This window comes from Lucilia sericata, unplaced genomic scaffold (assembly GCF_015586225.1).
Source record: "Lucilia sericata isolate MDLA Ls3-8-SP2 unplaced genomic scaffold, ASM1558622v1 Contig000068F_arrow, whole genome shotgun sequence".
Lineage (NCBI taxonomy): Eukaryota > Metazoa > Arthropoda > Insecta > Diptera > Calliphoridae > Lucilia > Lucilia sericata.
In genome coordinates, this window is record NW_023994102.1 from 420222 (window position 1) to 443316 (window position 23095).

At 36.4% G+C, this 23095-nt stretch overlaps 1 protein-coding gene across 4 annotated transcripts in view; it reads right to left on the bottom strand.

Moving 5' to 3' along the window:
- The window catches only part of LOC119616357 (lysine-specific demethylase 6A), a 371577-nt gene that overhangs the window by 67672 nt on the left and 280810 nt on the right, over nt 1-23095 (bottom strand). For all 4 annotated transcript variants that reach the window (XM_037972717.1, XM_037972719.1, XM_037972718.1 and 1 more), the window contains one exon: nt 16117-16244. In XM_037972717.1, coding sequence (XP_037828645.1) covers nt 16117-16244 — 128 coding nt within the window. The remainder of the gene's footprint in view (nt 1-16116; nt 16245-23095) is intronic.

Here is a 23095-nt window from a genome sequence, read left to right on the forward strand (position 1 = left end):
AAGGCCAAAAATCGCCATTTTAATGATATTACATAAAAAGAGGGTACAAGTCCCCAAAAATTGTGGACCAAATGGGCCAAAAATATATCATTTCGGTTGATAGTAACCCCTTAAAACAATTTAAAGCATAAAAACCATTCGATTCTAAAATTTGTGTTTCGTGTAATATGATCAAATATGAAATACAGGAAAAATTCGTATACTTTTGTGAGGTAATTTTATGGACTTTTCTAAAAAAAAGCTAATTTAATTTACGTAAATGTAAATTTTTAGGACTGTCTAGACAATATAACAAATTTATTTTATTTTTTTTATTTTTTTTTTTTTTGCACGCAAAATATATTATTAAATTTGGTTTCTTTGTATAGTTTACCTAAATTCGAATACTTATGAAAGACACTGTATGAAGGTGAAGGGTATAAAAATAAAACTCTTTTCAAAACAGTTGAAAAATTTTAAATTTTGAGATATAAATTGTTTAGTCTGTCAAGTAAAAAAAGGCGTTTTTCGAACACATTTCGATTTTTATGGTATATTGAAGATTCTAAAAATTATAAAATGATCTACTCATCTAGGACTATAAAAAGCATTATATCGCGTAATGTGTGTTTTGTGTGTCACACAGTGTTATTAGATTTAGAAGAAATTAGCAGATAAATATTTATATTTCGGGGAACACAGTAGTTGAGATTATTGAAAAACTTCACCCATACGACAAATTTGCCCTAATCATATTTTCTGATGATAGGCAATAGTTACTATATAATATTAGATCAGTGATAAAACATTCTCCTGAATATCTAGAGGTTAATACATTCAACATTTACAAGAGTATTTGAAGCTACAAGCCCACAGGATGCATCCGTGGTCAGTTATATTTGGAGATTGGTGTGACAAATTATAGAAAAAGTTCATATTTAATATAAAATAGGCTAACTAAGAATATATAACAAGATACCCATTCGGAAAGTAATTAACATTTGTATTAATCCTTTAAATCTTTGTATTAATCCTTCTAAATCATATAAGTAGAAGATTATAGTTTTTATTAAAAAATGCAAAAATTAGGTATATCAAGGACCTCACCCCTCCTCACCATGAATAAAAAAGGCTGGAATAGCTTTATTGCTAATTTTTGTCTCAAAAAATAAATTTTTTGAGACATTTATTTTTTAATCTTAGGAGATGGACGTTTTGTCAAGCCTAAAAGAGTCATATTGTCAATGGACATAACTTCCACTTTTAAAAGTGTCATTATGTCCATAGTCTTTGTGACACTATTAAAACATAAATGTATTGCAAGGAAAGAATTGCTCTTAACTTTACTGTATGTTGTATATTGGAGGCCTTCGGCCGGGCGCAGGGGTTTTAAACTTCGGTGTATTTGGAATACCGCTATATCAAGCCTTTTCATAATAAATGGACTATATGTAATCCCTGGACTTTATGCCACTTTTCTCATGGATATTGAGACTCTTATGAAAGTTTAATAAGCTCCATGGACACTATGAAACTGTTTGGTTTACCATAACGTCCATGGACATTATGATAAAATAAAGTTGTTTTTAACTTTCAAGTGATATTCTATGGCAAATATACAAATTATTTCCAGCAAACATATTTTTTAATTTAATAACTTAACTTTAAAATTTTTTTTTACAAGTAACTGATAGAGATAAAAACACGAAATTTTTCAGTCAGAAACTCCATAATATTCAATTTAACATATATTAAAAAAAAAAATTGACTATAAAAAATAAGGATATTAAAGGAATAAAATTTTAAATGAAATTTTTTTCTGTTTTTTATTCTGACATTTTAAAATTATTTCATTCGTAAGAACACTGTTATTCTCCTCTTTCATTCGATACCCATATTGACCTACAAGACCAAACCAAATTTTAGTTAAATATAATTCAAACTTTAAAGTCCTTTTAAAGGAAGAAGAAACGATCAGAAAATAAAAAACCAAAAATGTAGTATAACTATATTAAGTATGTAGTTTCCAACGTATATGGTCTTGCTCATGTGTGCAACAATTTTTCCCAATTTGTTGTACGGTGTTATCATGTCTGTTCTGTAAATCGATTCGTTTTCAAAACCGAGGAGCTTTTAAAACCGAATTTTGTGTTCTTCAAATCGAATTTTTATTTGAACGTTAAATTCAGAAAAATAGACATATTTAAATGAAAAAGAGACTAAAATGTCCATAGCATTTATATTAAGTTACAATTGTATTAAAAAACGCAAAACATAATTATTTAATTTATTAGAATAAAATTAAATTCGATTTACTTTCGACTAGATTTGCGTACTCGGTTTTAAAACGAGGAAAATTGTGAGAACTTGTTTTTAAACGAGAAATTTACTCGGATTCGGTTTACAGAACAGATTATCTGTTCAGTCATAGTTCAGTCTAATTTAATTTAAATTAAAAACAAGTGAGAGTGTTATATTCGGCTGTGACGAATCTCATATACCCACCATCAAACCGTATGCCGTAAAACATCCCCTATAAACATCAGGGTGATATTTGGAATATAGCTTAAGTCAATTATGAACCAAGCTCTTTTGAACTAGCAAAATATTAATTTTTAAAAACAACATATTTTTGTTCAAATTTTAAACCGTGAGCGTATGAATAATTTTCTGAAGAGGACCTTTATATGAACCGATACTCATAAAAATTTGTACATAGATTTCGTTTTGTATAGAACTTGTTTATGAAAAATTTCAGCGCAATACGCGTATTTTAAATAAGGAAAAGATCAGTTCTCATTAAATTCGGAATGAAGAATTATGTTCCTAAGTATAAACTTTTTTATGTCGATTTTCATCGCTGTACTAGTAATTTTCTGAATTTTCTTCATCAAATTTTCTAAAGAGGATCTTATATGTACTCGCATTTTTATGCCAGTAATTAGCGCTAATGTTATTTTCTAAAGGGAGGTAGGATAATTACCGACACATTCCGCATGAAATTCGGAGCGAATTTCATAACTCATATTTTTAACTTTTTGTAGACCGATTTTAGTTCATATAAAAGTTGTTTACATTGAATATCATCGCTGTACTCGCATTTTTATGCCAGTAATTAACGCTAATGTTATTTTCTAAAGGGGGCTTATATGGGAGGTAGGGTGAATTACCGACACATTCCGCATGAAATTCGGAGCGAATTTCATAACTCATATTTTTAAGCCAGTAATGATAGTTTAAGTAATTTTTTGAAGGGGACCTTGTATGGGTGGTAGGGTAAATTATGGACCGATCCTCCCTAAATTTGGTGGAGAGATTTTGGCTCGCATTAAACTTATGTGTGTCAAATTTCGTCACTACATTCATATTTTTAAGCCAGTAATAAGCGTTATAGTCATTTGCACAGGGGGACCATTTATGGCGGTAGGGTCATTTGTGGGCCGATAAAAAAAAATTGGTACAGAGGTTTTGGCCCGTAAGAAACTTACGTGTGTCGTATTTCATCGCTTTACTCGTATTTTTAAGCCAGTAATAAGCGTTAATGCTATCACATATCCACATAAAAGTTGGTAAAGAGATTTTGGCTCGCGAGGAACTTAATTGTGTAAAATTTTATTGCTATATTCGTATTTTTTAGCCAGTAATGAGCGTTAAAGTCATTTTCAGAAGGGGACCTTATATGGGGGGTGGGGTCATTTATGGGCCAATCTTAAAAACAATTGGTAGAGAGATTTTGGTTCGTAAGAAACTAACTAACCGAATTTCATCGCTATACTTGCATTTTTGGGTCAGTAATGAGTGTTAAAGTAATTTTCAGAAGGGAACCTTATATGGGTAGGGTCATTTATGGGCCGATCCTAAAAAAATAATAAAAAGGTTCTGGGTCGTAAGAAACTTACTTATACCGAATTTCATCGCTATACTCTCCAATTTTTAGGCCATTAATGAGTGTTAAAGTCATTTTCTGAAGGGGACTTTATATGGGGGTAGGGTCATTTATGGGCCGATCGTAAAAAAAATTGGTAGAAAGATTTTGGCTCATATGAAACTTATTTATTATGAATTTCTAAAGCAGTTATGCCCGTTAAAGCTGTTTTTTGGAGGTCCACTTGTATGGGGGCTATCCGAAAACATGGACCGATATTGCCCATTTTCAATACCAAATAAACCTTAACAATAGAGAATATTTATGCAAAATTTCAACTGTCTCCCGTGTGATTTCAACAGACAGACGGACATGGCTAAATCGAATTAGAATTATGTGTGTTGAATTTTATCACTATACTCGTATTTTTAAGCCAGTAATGAGCGTTAAAGTCATATTCTGAAGGGGACCTTATATGGGGGTAGGGTGATTTATGAACCGATTAACATGAAATAAGATTTTAGTCATATGAAATTTATTTATGTCGAATTTCATCGCTATACTCGTACTTTTGAAACAGATATGCCCATTAAAGCTATTTTTCAAGGGTCCACTTGTATGGATGCTATCCCCATCTTTATTGATGGTGGGTATAAAAATATTTACTAACTTTTTCTATTTAGGTTAGGTTAGGTTGATAGGAGGATGTATACTACATCAAATCCGAAGAAATACACCTAGGCCACTATCGGGCCTGTTGTGCGCTCCAATTCAAGAAAAAAAAAAAATTGTTCACTGAATGTATTATTTTTCCATGTTCAGAAACTCAGTTTCCTGGACGTAATTCCTAAGAATCTTCCAATCGGTGTTGGTTAAGAATGTTATTTCCGGAATAACATCACTTCCAAGATACTTGGATCTAACTTCGACGAATGCCTGACAATGGCAAAGAAAGTGCTCCAGAGTTTCACTGTCCTCTCCACATGCTCGTAATCCTGTGTGTCCACTCAGAATACGTACCATCATACTAACCTCAGACTTGCTCATTTTGAGAAGATTACTCGTCTTGCTCTCATCAGGGTCACCCCATAGAATCTTTGTGGTTCTACCCACCGTTTCATTATTCCAAGAGGCCTTATGGGATTCTTTCATCCATATTTTTAATTCAGCTTTTGTTGCGTCGAATGGTTTTGCGTTTGTCAGGTTAACTACATCGAGCTCCCTTCCCTTTAAAGCTATTACATTCGCCCTTTCGTTGCCGACTACTCCCGAGTGGCCTGGTACCCATATGATGTGAACCTTACCTCTGGGAGAGTATTCAGTTAAAGCTTTCTTACAATCCAATACGGTCTTAGATTTAACTCTATCACCTGATATCGCACAAATTGCCTTCTGGCTGTCGGTAAATATATTAAGCCCTGTGGGCGCCATATTTATTCTAATCCAATTTACACATTCCGTTATTGCTCGTACTTCTGCTTGGAAGCTTGTGTTATGATTAGGTAAACGGTGATATATTTCTGTTTCTGGGTCTTCAATATAGAACCCCAGGCCCACTTTGTCCCCTAATTTAGAGCCATCCGTGTAGCAACGGATTCCTACTGGTATTCTAATGTTCCGCTTGACCAAGACATTCTATCTGGGATTAGCGTTTCAAAGTTTCCGACATATTCAGTGTCTGGTATGCGATCAGGCACGTCCGATGAATGTGTATAACCTTCCAATGTGTCCAGTATACATTGATGACGTGACCTATAACCGTTTTTGGCCAGTTCGCCTAAAGTAAAGAGCCGTTCGGCTGTAAGCGCCGCCTCATATCTTATATATGTTTCAATGGGTGGAATATCTAGCAACGTTTCTAGAGCCTTAGTTGAAGTAGTACACATGGCACCACTTATACCCAAGCAGCATGTACGCTGAACTCCCTGTAGTAGTTTGATATTACACTTTTTGTCCAAAGCAGTCCACCAGATTATTGAAGCATAAGCTAGAATTGGTCTAATTACACTTTTATAAAGCCAATTTGTCATAGTAGGACTAAGATCCCATTTCATGCCTATGGTTCTCCTACATATCGCCCAGCACCGATGTGCCTTGTTGATCCTATCCTCTATGTGGTGTCTCCATTTTAATTTCCGGTCAAGTATTACACCTAAGTACTTAACTTTGTCTGTCACCGGTATCTTCTTGCCCAGGAAGCAAGGTTCAGTATACGTAGAAATGTTTGTCTTTCTTGTGAAAAGACAGATTTCCGTCTTCGCCGGGTTAACATTGAGGCCTCTCGGTTGAGCCCAGCTCAAGGCCGTATTCAGAGCCTCCTCAGCTCTTCTACACAAGTAATTTGGATCCTTTCCCTTTAAAAGTATTACGACATCGTCTGCATAGCAGACAGGTCTAAGTCCTTTCTCGGTTAGGGTCCTTAGGAGGCTATTAATCGTGGTAACCCAGAGTAAAAGTGACAAAATGCCACCCTGTGGTATACCGCGTAATACCTTTTTCCTGATAGTTATATAGTACATCTCGCAGCTTATCCATCTGTTCCTTAGCATGTAGTTGATCCAGTTACGGAGCACCCGGTCAACATAAAACTGGTCTAGGGATTGGATAAGGGTATCAGTGTGCACGTTATTGAAAGCGCCTTCGATGTCAATGCATACCGCCAGTGTATACAGTTTGCTATCGAAAGATTCACCTATGTAGTTGACAACTTCATTTAAAGCGGTTTCCACCGATCGTCCCTTTACATAAGCATGCTGCTTATATTTAGGGTCTTTGTATGGTATGCTGCTTTTAACCATACTATCCGTTCCAAGGTTTTAAGTAGGAAGGACGTAAGACTTATCGGTCGATAGGACTTAGGTGTCGCATAGCTAGGTTTCCCTGGTTTGGGTATAAATATTACCCTTGCATCTTGCCATTTAACTGGGGTATATGCCAATTTTAAGCATGCAGTGAATATCTGTGACAGATGTACGGAAACCAGTCCCGCCTCCATCTGCAAAAGTGCCGGGAAAATTCCATCCGGCCCTGCAGCTTTATAGGGAGCAAAGCTCTTGATTGCCCCTTTAACCATGTCAGTTGTAATAACTACTTCCGTGTTACCCTCCCCTTCCTCCAATATCGGTTCATCTATGTTATTCGATATACCGGGTGGGAAATGAGAATCCATTAGGAGTTTCATTGTCTCCTCCATATCCTCAAGCCTCCTGCCCGTGTCATCGATCATAGATTCCGGTTGGACATGAGTTTTGGATAGGAATTTCTTTATCTTCGATACGTCATTTACGCTATCTACCTGTTCACAGAAAAGTTTCCAGGAGTCTCGTTTGGCTTTTCGAACGATTTTCTTATATTCACCCAGTATACTGGGTGAATATAAGAAAATATATATTCATCCCAGTATACAGCGGTCTTTTTACGCCGTGCCCGGTTAAATAGTTTGCGAAGAGTCTTCCCAAGGTTCCGGATCTCCCCAGTTACCCAGGGTTTTTCCTGGGCAGATCTCCGCTCTCGCAGAGGGCAGCTGTCCTCGAACGATTCAACCAGGGCACTTTTGAACGTTTCCACTTTGGCATCTATATCCTCTTTATTTCGACATTGAAAAGTGTCCTGACCTAAACGGTTCTTTAGTATGGTCCCGAACATTGTCCAATTAGTTTTAGACTTATTCCGAAACTTTATCGGCTTTGGTGGTGGCCTTAGTATTTTGAATCTTATGTACCGATGATCAGAAAAGGAGTGCTCGTCCGAAACTCTCCAATCCTGAATTTCGTTTATAAGCTCTTCTGAACATATAGTTATATCTAATACTTCTTCTCTGATTCTATTGACGAAGGTAGCTTTACTACCTAAGTTCAATGTTATCAAGTCTTTAGTATTAAGGAAATCCATGAGGGCTTGTCCCCTGCGATTAGTGTTTGTACTACCCCAAGCTACATGGTGCGAGTTGGCATCACAACCTATTACAATTTTCTTATTTGTTCTTTGTGCCTCTTCAACCAGTTTCATCAGATCCGACGTTGGTGGTAGTGTCGGAGAATCGAAAGGCAGGTAAATAGATGCAAGGAATATGTTGCCACGACCTTGCTTCAGCACCGTTGCATCCGATGTTGAGAGGAGAAAACATAAGTTCTTGTGACATAAGATACATGTTCTCGGGCGAGATCCTGTATCAGCGTAGAAAAGTTGGAAATTTACGTGATTTAATCCAGAAACCTTGTTGCGAATCGTCCAAGGTTCCTGGATTAAAGCTATATGTATTTTACCTGTGTTGATTTTAGCCACCAGAGCGTTGGTAGCTGTCTCGCTCCGATTTAGGTTTATTTGGATAACCTCAATCATGGTCATCCATTAAACTGTCTTCCAGCGAGTTGGTGGTCACCTCCTCGCTCTTTGGATTTGACTCCTCCGGATAGCCTGAAGTGGCTATTAATGCAGTGGGTACTGTTGATGGCACTGCGGTGTCCTTATCAGGCATAGGGATAGCAGTATTTTTAATAGACACATTCCCAATTCTGGAGAGCACTGCTGTTCTGTCTTCTGGCGGGTGAGTGATTTCCTCCTCGCTTTTAGGATTTGACTCCTCAACATTGCTAGTACTTGTTAATGATGCTTTGGGTACTGTCTTAGGTGTTTTAGTGTCCTTGTCGGGGCCGGTTTTGACAGCCCTTTCAATCGGCGCCTTCCCAATTTTGGAAAGGGCAACTACACTTTCTTCTGGCGAGTTAATGGTAAATTCCTCGATTTTAGGATTTGACTCCTCAACGTTATCAGTAGTGGATGCTGATGCTGTGGTCTTAGGTTTTTAGTGTTCTTTTCGAGGCTTGTTGTAACAGCCCTTCCAATCGGCACCTTCCCAATTTTGAATATGACAGATTTAGAGGCGAAGTAAGCCCTTCCTTTATTCTTGGCAAGCCTAGCCATGGATTTCTGGTCGATACCTATTACAAATAAAGTTCCCTCAGGTTCTTCTTTCCTGTAAAAGACATCCCATTTTTCCACGGCCAGCTCAGCATTTTGACCTCCAAGAATTTCCAGTATACGTTCATTAGCCAGTTTACTGCCCCATCCTTTTATGTAGACAGTGGACTTTAGAAGCACCGGAAGCTCGCTCTTCTTTGCCAGTCCCAGCCTAGCACCGTCCCAGGGAGGAGGGATACTTTCCACTAAGTTCTTTAGGGTGCTAACACATTGGTGAGATGCCAACCTCATCAACATCACGCCCATGCTGAACTCGCAGCTCTCGCTCTCTATTGGTTGTTTGCCCTTTGAAGCGATTGCATGGTCCACTATCTTATTGTTGACCAGGTCTTCTATTTTACTCTGTTGGTCTATTGGAATTTTGCCTGTCGGATTACCGGCATCGTAAACTGCATAGCAGAGATCGTCCCGGTGCCTACTTCTGGCAACTTTGGCGTAAGATGGCGGCTCTTTTCCTCCGTCTAGCTTCTCCTTCCTCGTTTTTCGGGGTTTCTTTTGAAATTCCCTTACTTTTGAGGTTGATTTCGCCGACGTGTTCGTCTTCGGAATATCTGGCTTGGCGTTGTCACCCTTACTCGCAGGATTCTCACTTGAGATTCCTTTGAGTGAAGTATGGCTTGGCTTCGACTGTGTATTAGAAGACGGGGAGCTCTTTTTCTTCTTAGGTTTATTCTCAGTTGTCAACTCCTCGGGAGACCTGACCCTTTTTGCCTCAGATCTTGTGAGAGAGTCCGATTTTTCCTTTGGAGTGTCGTGGGATTGACTAACTATGATTTCCTGAAGCATCTTTTTCAACTTCCTCCTCTGTGCTCCAGAAAGTATTTTCTTAGTAATAGGTAGTTTAGCTATGCTATCACTCACCTCTTTCACCATTTGCTCTACTTCATCCTTTTTGGGATTTGCTATAATGGTATTATTATTATCATCTGAGGATTCAGAGTCGGAACCCTCACCTATATTTAAAGGCTGAGGTAGCTTAGAGCTCTCTCCGAGTACATCCTTCTCTTTCACCCCTATATTTTTGCCAGCGGCATGCTGTACACTTGACGCATTGTCCGCCACGGAGGCCAAGGTACCCACCTCCGTAGTAGTATTTTGCTCACGATTGCAGGATGACGACGACACGTGACTCGCGAGTAGATCAACACTTGCCGCCGGTACTGGGTTATTTAGGCCCTGCACCGTAACTTTTATCTTTTTATTTTTATTTTCCATATTTATTTTTTCCAGTTTTTTGGTCCGCGGGGAATATAATATTCCCAGGTGGTGGACAATCTGCCCTCCCTCAGCTTAAGTGAAATTAAAGCTGGGAGAGAACAGATGGTCCATCACCACCCCCTATCCGCCACCCGGGGACGCGCTCGGTAGGAAAAAACTGGAAAACTCCCCCGAGAACTTTTTCTATTTACTTCATCAAACTTTGTGAATTTTATGTATTTTGTCTGCTCAGAAAATAAAATTAATATGAATTAAAAAGAAATTACATAAAAATACTTTCTTATAACATTTATGTCAAGTACGTCATGATGAATCATTGATATCATAATTTGCTAGAAAAACGCGATTTGAAATAACTTTTTTTTTAAATTTTTCCGAAAAAATATGTTCACTTATATGATATTATAATACTTAAGATTTTGCAAATCGTGGCAAAAGTTGGTTCCGTTTCCTCTTGTTTCTAATTAACAATCTACTATTCTTCAATAATGAATAAATAATTTAAAAAAAGTAAGAAACTATAGTCGGGCGTGGCCGACCATATAATACTCTACACCAATTACGAATATTAAATGTGATTCATTTGAAATAATAAAGCATTTATGTTGAATTTTAAATTGGTTCCAAATTTATTGACGAAAGACTAATTCACTGAAAGAACCCATAAAATTTGGTGGATGGATTTATATAAGAGATATTAAATGAGGTTGAATTATTATAAAATTCAACCAGGTCAAGGACTTGTACAAACATAGTTTTGCGACTTTTTGATGAGACACAATTACATTTAACATTATTATGATCTCAAAAGCCATATACGGTAGTGGTCTAGGTAAAAAAATCAGACTTTAACCAGGAAACTCAGTTTCCTGAACGTAATTCCTAAAAATTTTCCAATCAGTGTTCCGGAATAATATCACTTCCAAGATATTTGGATATAATTTCGGCGAAAGCCTGACAATGGCAAAGAAAGTGCTCCGGACAACCTGAAGTTGTTTGATAATACACCTGAAGTTGTTTGATAATACACTTTTTTCCAGAGAAGTCCACCAGACTATTGAAGAATAACTTAGGATTGGTCTAATTACACTTTATTAGAGCTAATGGTTCATAGTAGGACTAAGGCCCCATTTCATGCCTATGGTTCTTCTACAAAGCGCCCAGCACCAAAGTGCCTTGTCAATCCTTTCTTCTATGTGGTGCCTCTATCTTAATTTCCGGTCAAGTATTACACCTAAGTATTTAACTCTGTCTGTCACCGGTATCTTTTTGCCTAGGAAACAGGGCTCAATATACTAAGAAATTTTTGTCCATCTTGTGAAAAGACAGATTTCTGTCTTCGCCGGGTTAACATTGAGGTCTCTCGGTTAAGCCCAGCTCAAGGCCGTATTCAGAGCCTCCTCAGCTCTTCTACACAAGTAATTTGGATACTTTCCCTTTATAAGTATTACGACATCGTCTGCATAGCAGACAGGTCTAAGTCCTATCTCGGTTAGGGTCCTTAGGAGGCTATTTATCGTGTTTACCCACAGTAAAGGGGACAAAATGCCGCCCTGTGGTGTACCGCGCAATACCCTTTTCCTGATGGTAATATCGTACATCCCGTAGCTTATCCAGTTACGGGCACCCGGTCAATATAAACCTGGTCTAAGGATTGGATAAGAGTATCAGTGTGTACGTTATTGAAAGCACCTTCGATGTCAATACATACCAGTGTATACAGTTTGCTTTCGAAGGATTCAGCTATATAGTGGACATCTTCATTCAAAGCCGTTTCTACTGATCGTCCCTTTACATAAGCATGCTACTTATATTTGAGATCTCTGTCTGGTATACTGCTTTTAACCATAAAATCCGTTCCAAGATTTTAAGTAGGAAGGACGTAAGACTTATCGGTCGATAGGACTTAGGTGTCGCATAGCTAGGTTTTCCTGGTTTGGGTATAAATATTACCCTTGCATCCTGCCATTTAATAGGGGTATATTTTAATTTCAAGCATGCCGTAAAAATCTTTGACAGATGTACGGAAACAGGTCCCGCCTCCCTCTGCAAAAGTGCCGGGAAAATGCCATCCGGTCCTGTGTTAGCCTCCACTTCCTCCAATATCGAGTTTCATTAGGATTTTTATTTTCTCCTCCATATCCTCCACCTCCTGCCCGTGTCATCAATAATAGATTCCGGTTGGACATAAGTTTTGGATAGGAATTCGATACGTCATTTACGCTATCTACCTGTTCACAGAAAAGTTTCCAGGAGTCTCGTTTGGCTTTTCGAACGATTTTGTTATATTCACCAAGTTTACTATGATACTCATCCCAGTATACTGTGTTCTTTTTACGCCGTGCCCGGTTAAATAGTTTGCGAAGAGTCTTACCAAGGTTCCGTATCTGCCCTGTTACCCGAGGTTTATTCTGAGCAGATCTTCGCTCTCGCAGAGGGCAGCTGTCCTCGAACGATTCAACCAGGGCACATGTGAACGTTTCTACTTTGGCGTGTCCTTTCCTAAACGGTTCATTAGTAAGGTTCCGAACATTGTTTTATTCCGAAATTTTATCGGCTTTGGTGGTGGCCGTAGTATTTTGAATCGTATATACCGATGGTCTGAAAAGGAGTGCTCGTTTAAAACTCTCCAACCCTGTATTTCGTTTATAAGCTCTTCTGAACATATAGTTATATCTAATACTTCTTCTCTATTGAAGAAGGTAGCTTTATTACCTAGGTTCAATGTGATCAAGTCTTTAGTATTAAAAAATCTATGGGCTTGTTCTCTGCGATTGGTGTTTGTGCTACCCCAAGCTACATGGTGGGAGTTGGCATCACAACCTATTACCATTTTCTTATTCTTTCTTTGTGCCTCTTCAGCCAGTTTCATCAAATCCGACGTTGCTGGTAGTATAGGATAATCGAAGGGCAGGTAAACAGATGTTGACACGACCTTGCTTCAGCACCGTTGCATTCGATGTTGATAATCCTGTTGAGAGGAGAAAACATACGTTTTTGTGACATAAGATACATGTTCTCGGCCGAGACCCTGTATCAGCGTAAAAAAAGTTGGAAATTTACGTGATTTAATCCAGAAACCTTGTTGCGAATCGTCCAAGGTTCCTGGATTAAAGCTATATGTATTTTGCCTTTGTTTATTTTTGCCATCAAAGCGTTGGTAGCCGTCTCGCTCCGATGGAGGTTTATTTGGATAACCTCAATCACGGTCATCCATTAAACTGTCTTCCGGCGAGTTGGTGATCCCCTCCTCGCTCTTTGGATTTGACTCCTCCGGGAAGCCTGAAGTGGCTATTGATGCAGTGGGTACTATTGATGGCACTGCGGTGTCCTTGTCAGGGCTATGAATAGCAGTCTTTTTAACTGACACCATCCCTGTTTTGGAAAGCTCCGCTGTTCTGTCTTCTGGCGATTGAGTGATTTCCTCCTCACTTTTAGGATTTGATCCCTCATCGTTACCAGTACTGGCTAATGATGCTTTATGCATCGTCTTAGGTATTTTTGTGTCCTTGTCGGGGCCAGTTGTGACAGCCCTTTCAATCGGAGCCTTCCCAATATTAGAAAGTGCAGCTGCACTTTTTTCTGGCGAGTTAGTGGTAATCTCCTCGCTTTTAGGATTTGACTCCTTAACGTTACCAGTAGTGTCTAACGATGCTGTGGGCACCGTCTTAGGAATTTTATTGTCCTTGTCGGGGCTTGTTGTAACAGCCCTTCCAATCGGCACCTTCCCAATTTTGAATATGACAGCTTTAGAGGCGAAATAAGCCCTACCTTTGTTCATGACAAGACTAGCCATGGAGTTCTGGTCGATACCTATTACTAATAAAGTTCCGTCCGGTTCTTCTTTTCTGTAAAGCGTTTTGGCTTCCAAGAGTTTCCAATATACGCTCATTAGCCAATTTACTACCCCATCCTTTTATGTAGACAGTGAACGTTAAGAGCACCGGAAGATCCCTCTTCTTTACCAGTCCCAGCTTAGCGCCATTCTAGGGAGGGGGGATACTTTCCACCAAGTTCTTTAGGGTGCCAGCACATTGGTCCAAGGTTCCTGGATTAAAGCTATATGTATTTTGCCTTTGTTTATTTTTGCCATCAAAGCGTTGGTAGCCGTCTCGCTCCGATGGAGGTTTAATTGGATAACCTCAATCACGGTCATCCATTAAACTGTCTTCCGGCGAGTTGGTGATCCCCTCCTCGCTCTTTGGATTTGACTCCTCCGGGAAGCCTGAAGTGGCTATTGGTGCAGTGGGTACTATTGATGGCACTGCGGTGTCCTTGTCAGGGCTATGAATAGCAGTCTTTTTAACTGACACCATCCCTGTTTTGGAAAGCTCCGCTGTTCTGTCTTCTGGCGAGTGAGTGATTTCCTCCTCACTTTTAGGATTTAATCCCTCATCGTTACCAGTACTGGCTAATGATGCTTTATGCATCGTCTTAGGTATTTTTGTGTCCTTGTCGGGGCCAGTTGTGACAGCCCTTTCAATCGGAGCCTTCCCAATATTAGAAAGTGCAGCTGCACTTTTTTCTGGCGAGTTAGTGGTAATCTCCTCGCTTTTAGGATTTGACTCCTTAACGTTACCAGTAGTGTCTAACGATGCTGTGGGCACCGTCTTAGGAATTTTATTGTCCTTGTCGGGGCTTGTTGTAACAGCCCTTCCAATCGGCACCTTCCCAATTTTGAATATGACAGCTTTAGAGGCGAAATAAGCCCTACCTTTGTTCATGACAAGACTAGCCATGGAGTTCTGGTCGATACCTATTACTAATAAAGTTCCGTCCGGTTCTTCTTTTCTGTAAAGCGTTTTGGCTTCCAAGAGTTTCCAATATACGCTCATTAGCCAATTTACTACCCCATCCTTTTATGTAGACAGTGAACGTTAAGAGCACCGGAAGCTCGCTCTTCTTTACCAGTCCCAGCTTAGCGCCATTCTAGGGAGGGGGGATACTTTCCACCAAGTTCTTTAGGGTGCCAGCACATTGGTGAGATGCCAACCTCATCAACATCACGCCCATGCTGAACTCGCAGCTCTCGCTCTCTATTGGTTGTTTACCCTTTGAAGCGATTACGTGGTCCACTATCCTATTGTTGACCAGATCTTCTACCTTATTCTGCTGGTCTATTGGAATTTTGCCTTTTGGATTACCGGCATCGTATACTGCATAGCAGAGATCTTCCCGGTATATTAAACTTAGTTGCGCCGAGTTTTGGAAAGATTGTAGTATATTTGAGGTAGTTATGAGCTAAAATGCCCAAATCGGAAAGTCCGGTTGTATGGGAGCTAGGGCAAAAATTGGGCCGCTCCTCATAAAATTGATTGTCGAGATTTATGATTACGTATAAAACTTATTTGTCCCCAATTTCATCGTGATACTAGTATTTTTAAGTGAATTGTGGACATTCAAGTCATTTTCGGTAGGGGACTTTGTATGGGGGCTAGGGTTAAATGAGGCCCGATCATTACGAAAATCGGCAGTTCTGCCAATGATGGAAATAGCTTAATCGACTCTAAAAGTGATTTTGAGCCGGTTGGTATACTTTTGGACCAATATTTTTGGGAGTTACAAACATCAGCACAAAAGCATAATTAATACCCACCCCACTATAGTGGTGTAGGTGTAAAAAAATGGGCAAATAAGGGAATCTTACAGCTAAATAAAAGTTGGCAGAGAGCTTCGATTGGCGGTCAATGGCAACACAAATCAGTTTATTAAACAGAATTTTGGATTTGAAAAATTATACTAGATTTTATTTCATTATGGTCAAAATTTATAAAAAGATGTGTCTTATTCAAAAAGTAGCAAGAAACGAATAAAGGCGCAAATTTAATTCATTTTGACAAAGGGTCACAAAAATAGCCAAGCCTCTTTAGTCGCACAATGGTAGTTCTGTTTACATCTTTAATAAAACACATGTTAGAAATACAAATTTTCACAAAATTAATGCTGATGTTATTTTGAACCAAATCTATGCATTAAACACTTCTAGATATTGTAATTAATTCCTTAACATATTTTGTATACATTTTTTGGTTTTCTAGATCATATCAAAAATACGTTTTTAAATTTACACCTACCTTAACATTTTGTTGTTACTTTTTTGCTTTTTCTTCTTTCCACTTATTGAGGCATTGCTTAATGAGTCTTTTGAATCTGAATCGGACATCTGCTGGACCCCATGCGAACCAGATTTTTCACGCTCATCCTAAAAATTAAAATTTAATAAAAAAAATTTATTGGAAATAAATATCTAAAATGATTTATAATTCCAATACTAGAATTTTAAAGTCGGGGTTATTCGGGATTTTAAGAGAGTTTATGGAGCTTCAAAACAAGGTGATAGAAACAAATAATATTAATTTCCCACCTTCATTTTTCTCTCAAGAGTGAATTATGAGAAAAAATACTTCACAAATTTATGTTAACGTTACACTAGTTTACAAATTAATATTTTGTGTTTGCTCATGGAATGAAATATATATTTTTGAAAGCGCTACTTGCAATTTCGCGTACAAAGAAGTTGTTGAATAAGTAATAAAAAGAGCGGTTTGTTAGTCTAATGTTCTACTCATTGCACCACTGCTTAGCTATTTTATTGCGCGTCAAATAATAGTTTTCAGATACAAATTTAATTTTGTTTTTTTTTTTTTGTACAACACAATTCTTAACTCGCAATCAAATAAAATAGAAAAACAAAATAACAAAGCCGAGAATAAAGTACTTATATATCATATTAAAAGAAAGCCATTACTAGACTACTTCAAAGTAATGTAGATGGTAAGTAGTAGTCACTAAAAAGTGATTATGTAAGTACAACCCATTACCGAGTTTTTGCTGGGAATCTATATAAATTTGCTTCAACACTTAATATTGGTCATTTGACATTTTTCAAAAGTACCCAGCAAAAACCCTGTAATGGCTTGTACTCACATAACCAATTACTTTTCAATGTAAGTTTTTACAGTGTCTACTACATACTGTCTACATTACTTAAAGTCTAGTAATAACTTACAAATAATATATTAGTAAGTACTTACTTTTCAACATTGCCATATTTAGATTTTAAGACAAACGAAAAAAAATTTTTTCGTGAAAACTATTAGTAGACCCATTTACAGGCGATCTTAGTTCACAACTCACTATTTGTAGTGAGCTGGTCATCACCGTGTTAAAATAATGACTTAAAATGCATGTAAATAAAATAAAATTTTAGCATTTTAACCCCTTAATTTTCAATGTAACATTTTACTGTGAAGCTATTAATTAATTCATATTTCACTAGTTTTTTGTGTAGACATTTTTGTTTACACACTTTTGCATACTAAACAAAGACCAAACAATGCAAAACTAATCATAATTTTTTTTTTTCTAAAATATGGCTTGAGAAATAGTCAATTACTTTGTTGTGGAAATTTTCGAAAAAAGTCCTATTTCTTACCCAATTTTAGACTTTTCAATCGATTTTAAATTAGACTAAAATTTAACACCAGCTACTTTTAGGCACTAATGAACAAAATAAGACCCATCCAAACAAAATCGACATTTTTTAGCACCTCTAATGTACATATTATGTACGTCTTAATTAAATACCTAAGTAGAAAATGAGTTTTGAAATATTAAAATAAAATATTAACAAAAAAATAATAATACATAACTGGAATAAATTTTGTAATAAAAAGTATGAATCTTTTTTCCTAAACCAATTTCATTCAAAATATTAAGATTTCATAAAATCTATGAAATTGTACACGACCGACATTTTTCTGTTTTTTTTTTTTTTTGCTTATTTCTTTAATCTGTTTCCATAGTTTTTAGATAATAATCATATATTAGCGAACTTTTAATGATGACTAATATAAAATTAAAAAAAAAGCAAATACAATTTCAAACACTTATATAAAAATAGATACATACACAGAAATGATAATTGAAATATTTTAGTTATTGGGAATTTCAAAAATTTTCAATCAGGTTTTGCTACCTTTTCCGAATTTGATGAAAATTGGTACACACATTCTTGTATAAATACGAAGTTCCCCAAAATTTTTGAATTCATTACGCGGTTCAAAATTCATATTTTTTAGGATTTTTTCAACAAGCATTAAATTTAGCATCATATATATTCTAAACTATTTATCTGACATTATTCTAGGCATTATTGGATTAATAGATGAATATTTGAAAATTTTCCATTTGGCCACAATTTTTAGGCAACTTGGAAATGCCGTCTGTTAACCAAGTCAAAATCATTTTATTTTCTTTTTTCACAGTTTGTTGGTTAAGTTGCTGAAGCACGAACCGCCAAGGCGGTTAAAAACTCTGCTTCGGGAGATGATGGTAAGGGATCGCCTAAGGGATCACCTTTCCAAGTACCAACTGTATCCCAGGCTCAGTGACGGTATCCTCCTCTGGGGATATACCACTCCCTGCCAAGTCCAGCAAAAAACAATGACTCTGCACAAAGAAAACCGCAAAACAGGCAGCAGCTACGAGACGGCCCCCCTCTAGAATAATCGAGCTACTCGGCACTAAACCTCCCGGGGAACTAACACCGGAAAAAAGCTTCCCTTCATTGGGAAAAGGCTTACATTGCTGTCAACAATAATGCTTCTTCTCTTGCAAAAGTGAAAACGGGAGCGTTCAGAGAAAGAAGCAGTATCTGTAAGTTAGCAGCTGGGGACAAAACGACTCAAACAAACGCCGAAATCGATGACGCGTTCTTTCAGCGATGTTGCCAAAGACAGCCTCGTTCCAGCAGTCATAGACCACATGGAATGCGGTGAAACAAAAACTTATGGGAGTGTTCTGGCAAAGAGAAGCGATGACGTTGGATGGTTCCTGGGTCACGTCTGTGGGCAACTTTCCCTTAATTACTTTATTTTTATTTTTTCAAAATAAGCATATAAACGATGACTTAAACTTTTTTTTTTAATTAATCGTAAAAATGAATTTTAATTTTATTTTGAATTTCTTTCAATAAACATAATTTTTATAAAAAATAGTAGTAGTAAACTCAATTCTAACTGGTGACCCCGAAAAAAAATGGAAAATCAATCAAACAATTTAATTCCTTGTGCATCTGTAAATACCAATGTCGGATTCAGCAGATATTTCCAGTTTCGCTACCCGAGTTAAAATTCCTCAATTACAAGGATATTCAATTGGAAGCATTCAAGCATGGTTCACTAGTTTGGAAGCATTTCTTCAAATCAACGGCTTTGGAAGAATGAATCAAGATCAGAACAAGTTCAATATAGCAATAATGTACATGGATGAAAAACTGCATGAACAAGTTTCTGACATTGTTCGTACTCCGCCACAATCCAATAAGTATGAAACATTAAAACAAATTCTTATTAAAAAATTGCCTGTATCTCCAATGGCCCGAATGGAACAACTGATGACAGGAATTCAGTTGGGAGATAGTAAACCAAATCACATTTTAACACTTCTAGAAAGGACAGATGTTACTAATGACATGCAGTTAATCAAACAATTATGGATTCAGCGTTAGCCAGTCTCTGTACGTGCAGTTGTAGCATGCGTATCAAAAAGTAGCCCCAATTGGCCATTGGATAAACTTGGTACAATAGCAAATGACATTTTTGACTCTACTCATATAAAGTCAGTGGAATCTATTACATCACCAACAAACAAGAATATTGCAATTGATGCCGTTTCAAATGATGTTTCCGAAAGACTTTTGCAGATTGAGAAAACACTATCCTCCTTACAAAAGGATATTAAACGTTCATCGTCATCATCACGCAGAAACAGTTCAACACAAAATGTATAATTTTGTTATTACCATAAAAAATTGGTTATCGTGCTCGTAAGTGCAGTCCGCCATGTAATTTTGATGTTTCAAAAAACTAAACAATTCGGTGAAATAACGTCATAATTGCGCCAAACCTTCACTTCAAAATAATTCAAACATCCCAAATAAAACCAATTCAAGATCTTCTTCAATTGGTGACGTTACCACTTGTAATCTCAGCCGTCTTTTTATACATGATTGACAAACAAAACAGCGTTTTCTAATCGACACAGGTGCAGATATCTAGGCATTGAAGATTACTGACACTAACAAAAAACATCGGCACCAATCACCAACAAAACTTTTTGCAGCCAACAATTCATCCATTAGTACATTAGTATATCAAAAGCGTCTTAAGATATATTTTAGATTAAAAAGACCATTTGAATGGATATTTGTTGTAGCAGATACTGCTCATAACATTATTGGTGCTGATTTCATTAAACATGTTAATCTATTAGTTGATCTCAATAACTCAAAACTTATTGACTCAACAACGAGTATTGGTACTCAGATTTCAACTATATGTGATTCAACTAATCATGCTTCAGTTAAACTTTATAACCCAAACAACGTCTATGCGAAATTTCTGGAAGAATTTTAAGACATTACACAAATTAAATTTAAAATTCCACAAAATGCTAAGTCTCCTAATGTTACTCATTGCATTGAAACACACGGGCCACCAGTTTTTTCAAAACCCAGTGCTGTGTAACTTTCGAGTCGAGAAAAAAAAAAAAAAAACATTGAAATATTAGTCTTCCACTTTTTAGTTGAGTGATTCAAATAATTTTTAAACTGAATACATTACAATTAACCATAATATATTTGAATTACGTGTGTTCACCCTGTTTTAAACAAGACGATTATAAATTTTTCGAATTTTTTTGTCGATTCGAAAGTTCCACAAAATGGTAAGTCTCCTAATGTTACTCATTGCATTGAAACACACGGGCCACCAGTTTTTTCAAAACCCAGTGCTGTGTAACTTTCGAGTCGAGAAAAAAAACATTGAAATATTAGTCTTCCACTTTTTAGTTGAGTGATTCAAATAATTTTTAAACTGAATACATTACAATTAACCATAATATATTTGAATTACGTGTGTTCACCCTGTTTTAAACAAGACGATTATATATTTTTCGAATTTTTTTGTCGATTCGAAAGTTACAGAACACAGGCACAGATTGTTAACACCACAAAAATTTCGGCGGCAAGAGAAGAATTTGAATATCTCATGAAAATTGGTGTTATTGGACCTTCTAAGAGTTCCTACGCATCACCATTACATGTAGTTCGTAAATCTAATAACCAGAGACTGAAAATAACGGGTCCACTTTGTTTTTATAAGGTTAATTGCTGTGATCACCATTTATAATTGTGTTTTTGTAGTTTATCACTGAGAGAAACCTTTATGTTAGATTTTTTTGATAAGTGGTTGAGAGAAACCGAAAAGAAAAACAAAAAAACTCGTTACAATTGATTTTTATTTTATAAACATTTTTGAAAAGGTCTGCTTATGATTTTTATTTTTAAAAGCAAAACAATAAATCGCAAATGTAAATACACGATTAGGACACACATACACACATATTATCTTCAGAAATTATAGCAAACAACAACAATATACTCTCCCACTCTCATATAAGCAAGAGAAAAAAGGAATACAAAAACCAAGTGCTCAGACAAAAACATAAGTAACAAAACAAAAGTAGTAAAGGTTATACTAAACCATTTAAGTAAAAATCATTTTATAACTGTTATTCTGAGTGATTTATTTTAAAAAACAAAAATAAATCACAATTCATTCACTTTGGTTATGTGGCCCAGTTATTTTCAGTCTCTGCTAATAACTCTTAGAGACCTTGTGATGATTATTGTGCATGTGGATACTATGTATAATTAATATACTTTGTAAATTATATACTTTAGATATAATTTTATATTAAGTTTTCTTTGAGTTTTAAATTTAGTAATATTTTTCTTGAGAATCAAATAAACGTAGAATTATATTTTACTTTCAAAAAGAAACAATAAATTTAAATAAAACTTTATATAGTATTTATAATACATTTATTAAAAAGAATATCAACTACAGTACATTAAATGTCCAGACAATAACTGATAGGAATCCACTACCGCATATTCAAGATCTATCTCACAACCTACATGACAAACTATATTTTCTAAGCTAGATCTTCAACAGATACCAATAGAGGAGTGTGATATACAGAAAACTGCGGTGACTACTCCATTTGGGTTATTTGAATATCTGCGGATGCCGTTTGGTCTAAGAAATTCCGCACAATCATTTCAGCGATACATGCATGAGGTTCTTCTTGGTTTAGATTTCGCATTTTATTATGTTGATGACATATGTATTGCTTCGACATCTACGGAAGAACATGAAATTCATATACGACAAGTTTTTTAAAGGCTTCGAAAGTTCTCATTAAAAATTAATCCCTCCAAAAGTATATTTGCAAAAAGTGACATAGAATTTCTTGGACATTTTATATCGTCTCAAGGTATTCGACCTTTACCCAATAAAATTGATGTTATCAAGAACTTTCCACTTGCCAAATTAGCATGCGAACTTAAACGTTTTTTGGCCATGGTCAATTTTTATCGCAGATTCATTCCACATGCAATTCAACATCAACAACCACTCTTATTAATGGCAATAAGAAAAATGACTGCTCAGTTATTTTGTGGACTGAAGAGACATTGCAACATTTTGAATTGTGTAAATAATTCCCAAGTAACACAGACATGGGAGCAGTAGTCCATCAAATAGTAAATAATCAAAACCAACCACTGGCATTATTTTCAAAAAAGTTTAGTGAAACCGAAAAAAGTACAGTACATATGATCGGGAATTGTTATCGATATATACAGGTATTAAACATTTTAGATATCTCCTTGAAGGTCATGACTTTGCTATTGAAACGGATCACAAACCACTGATTTTCTAAGGAAATCAGACACTTGGATTTTATAGGACAATTTTCTACAAAAATTATACACCTTCCTGGCGATGTCAACTTTAGTACAGATACACTTTCTCGATTAGATGCTATTAATATACAGAATAATGAAACTGTTGATTAAGGAAAAATAGCTGAAGAACAAAACTGTTGCGAAGAACTACAAGAATTGCCCAAATCAACTAGTACTTCACTTCAACTAAAACATATAATGTTACTCGAGACAAACATAAAAATAATCTGCGACATTTC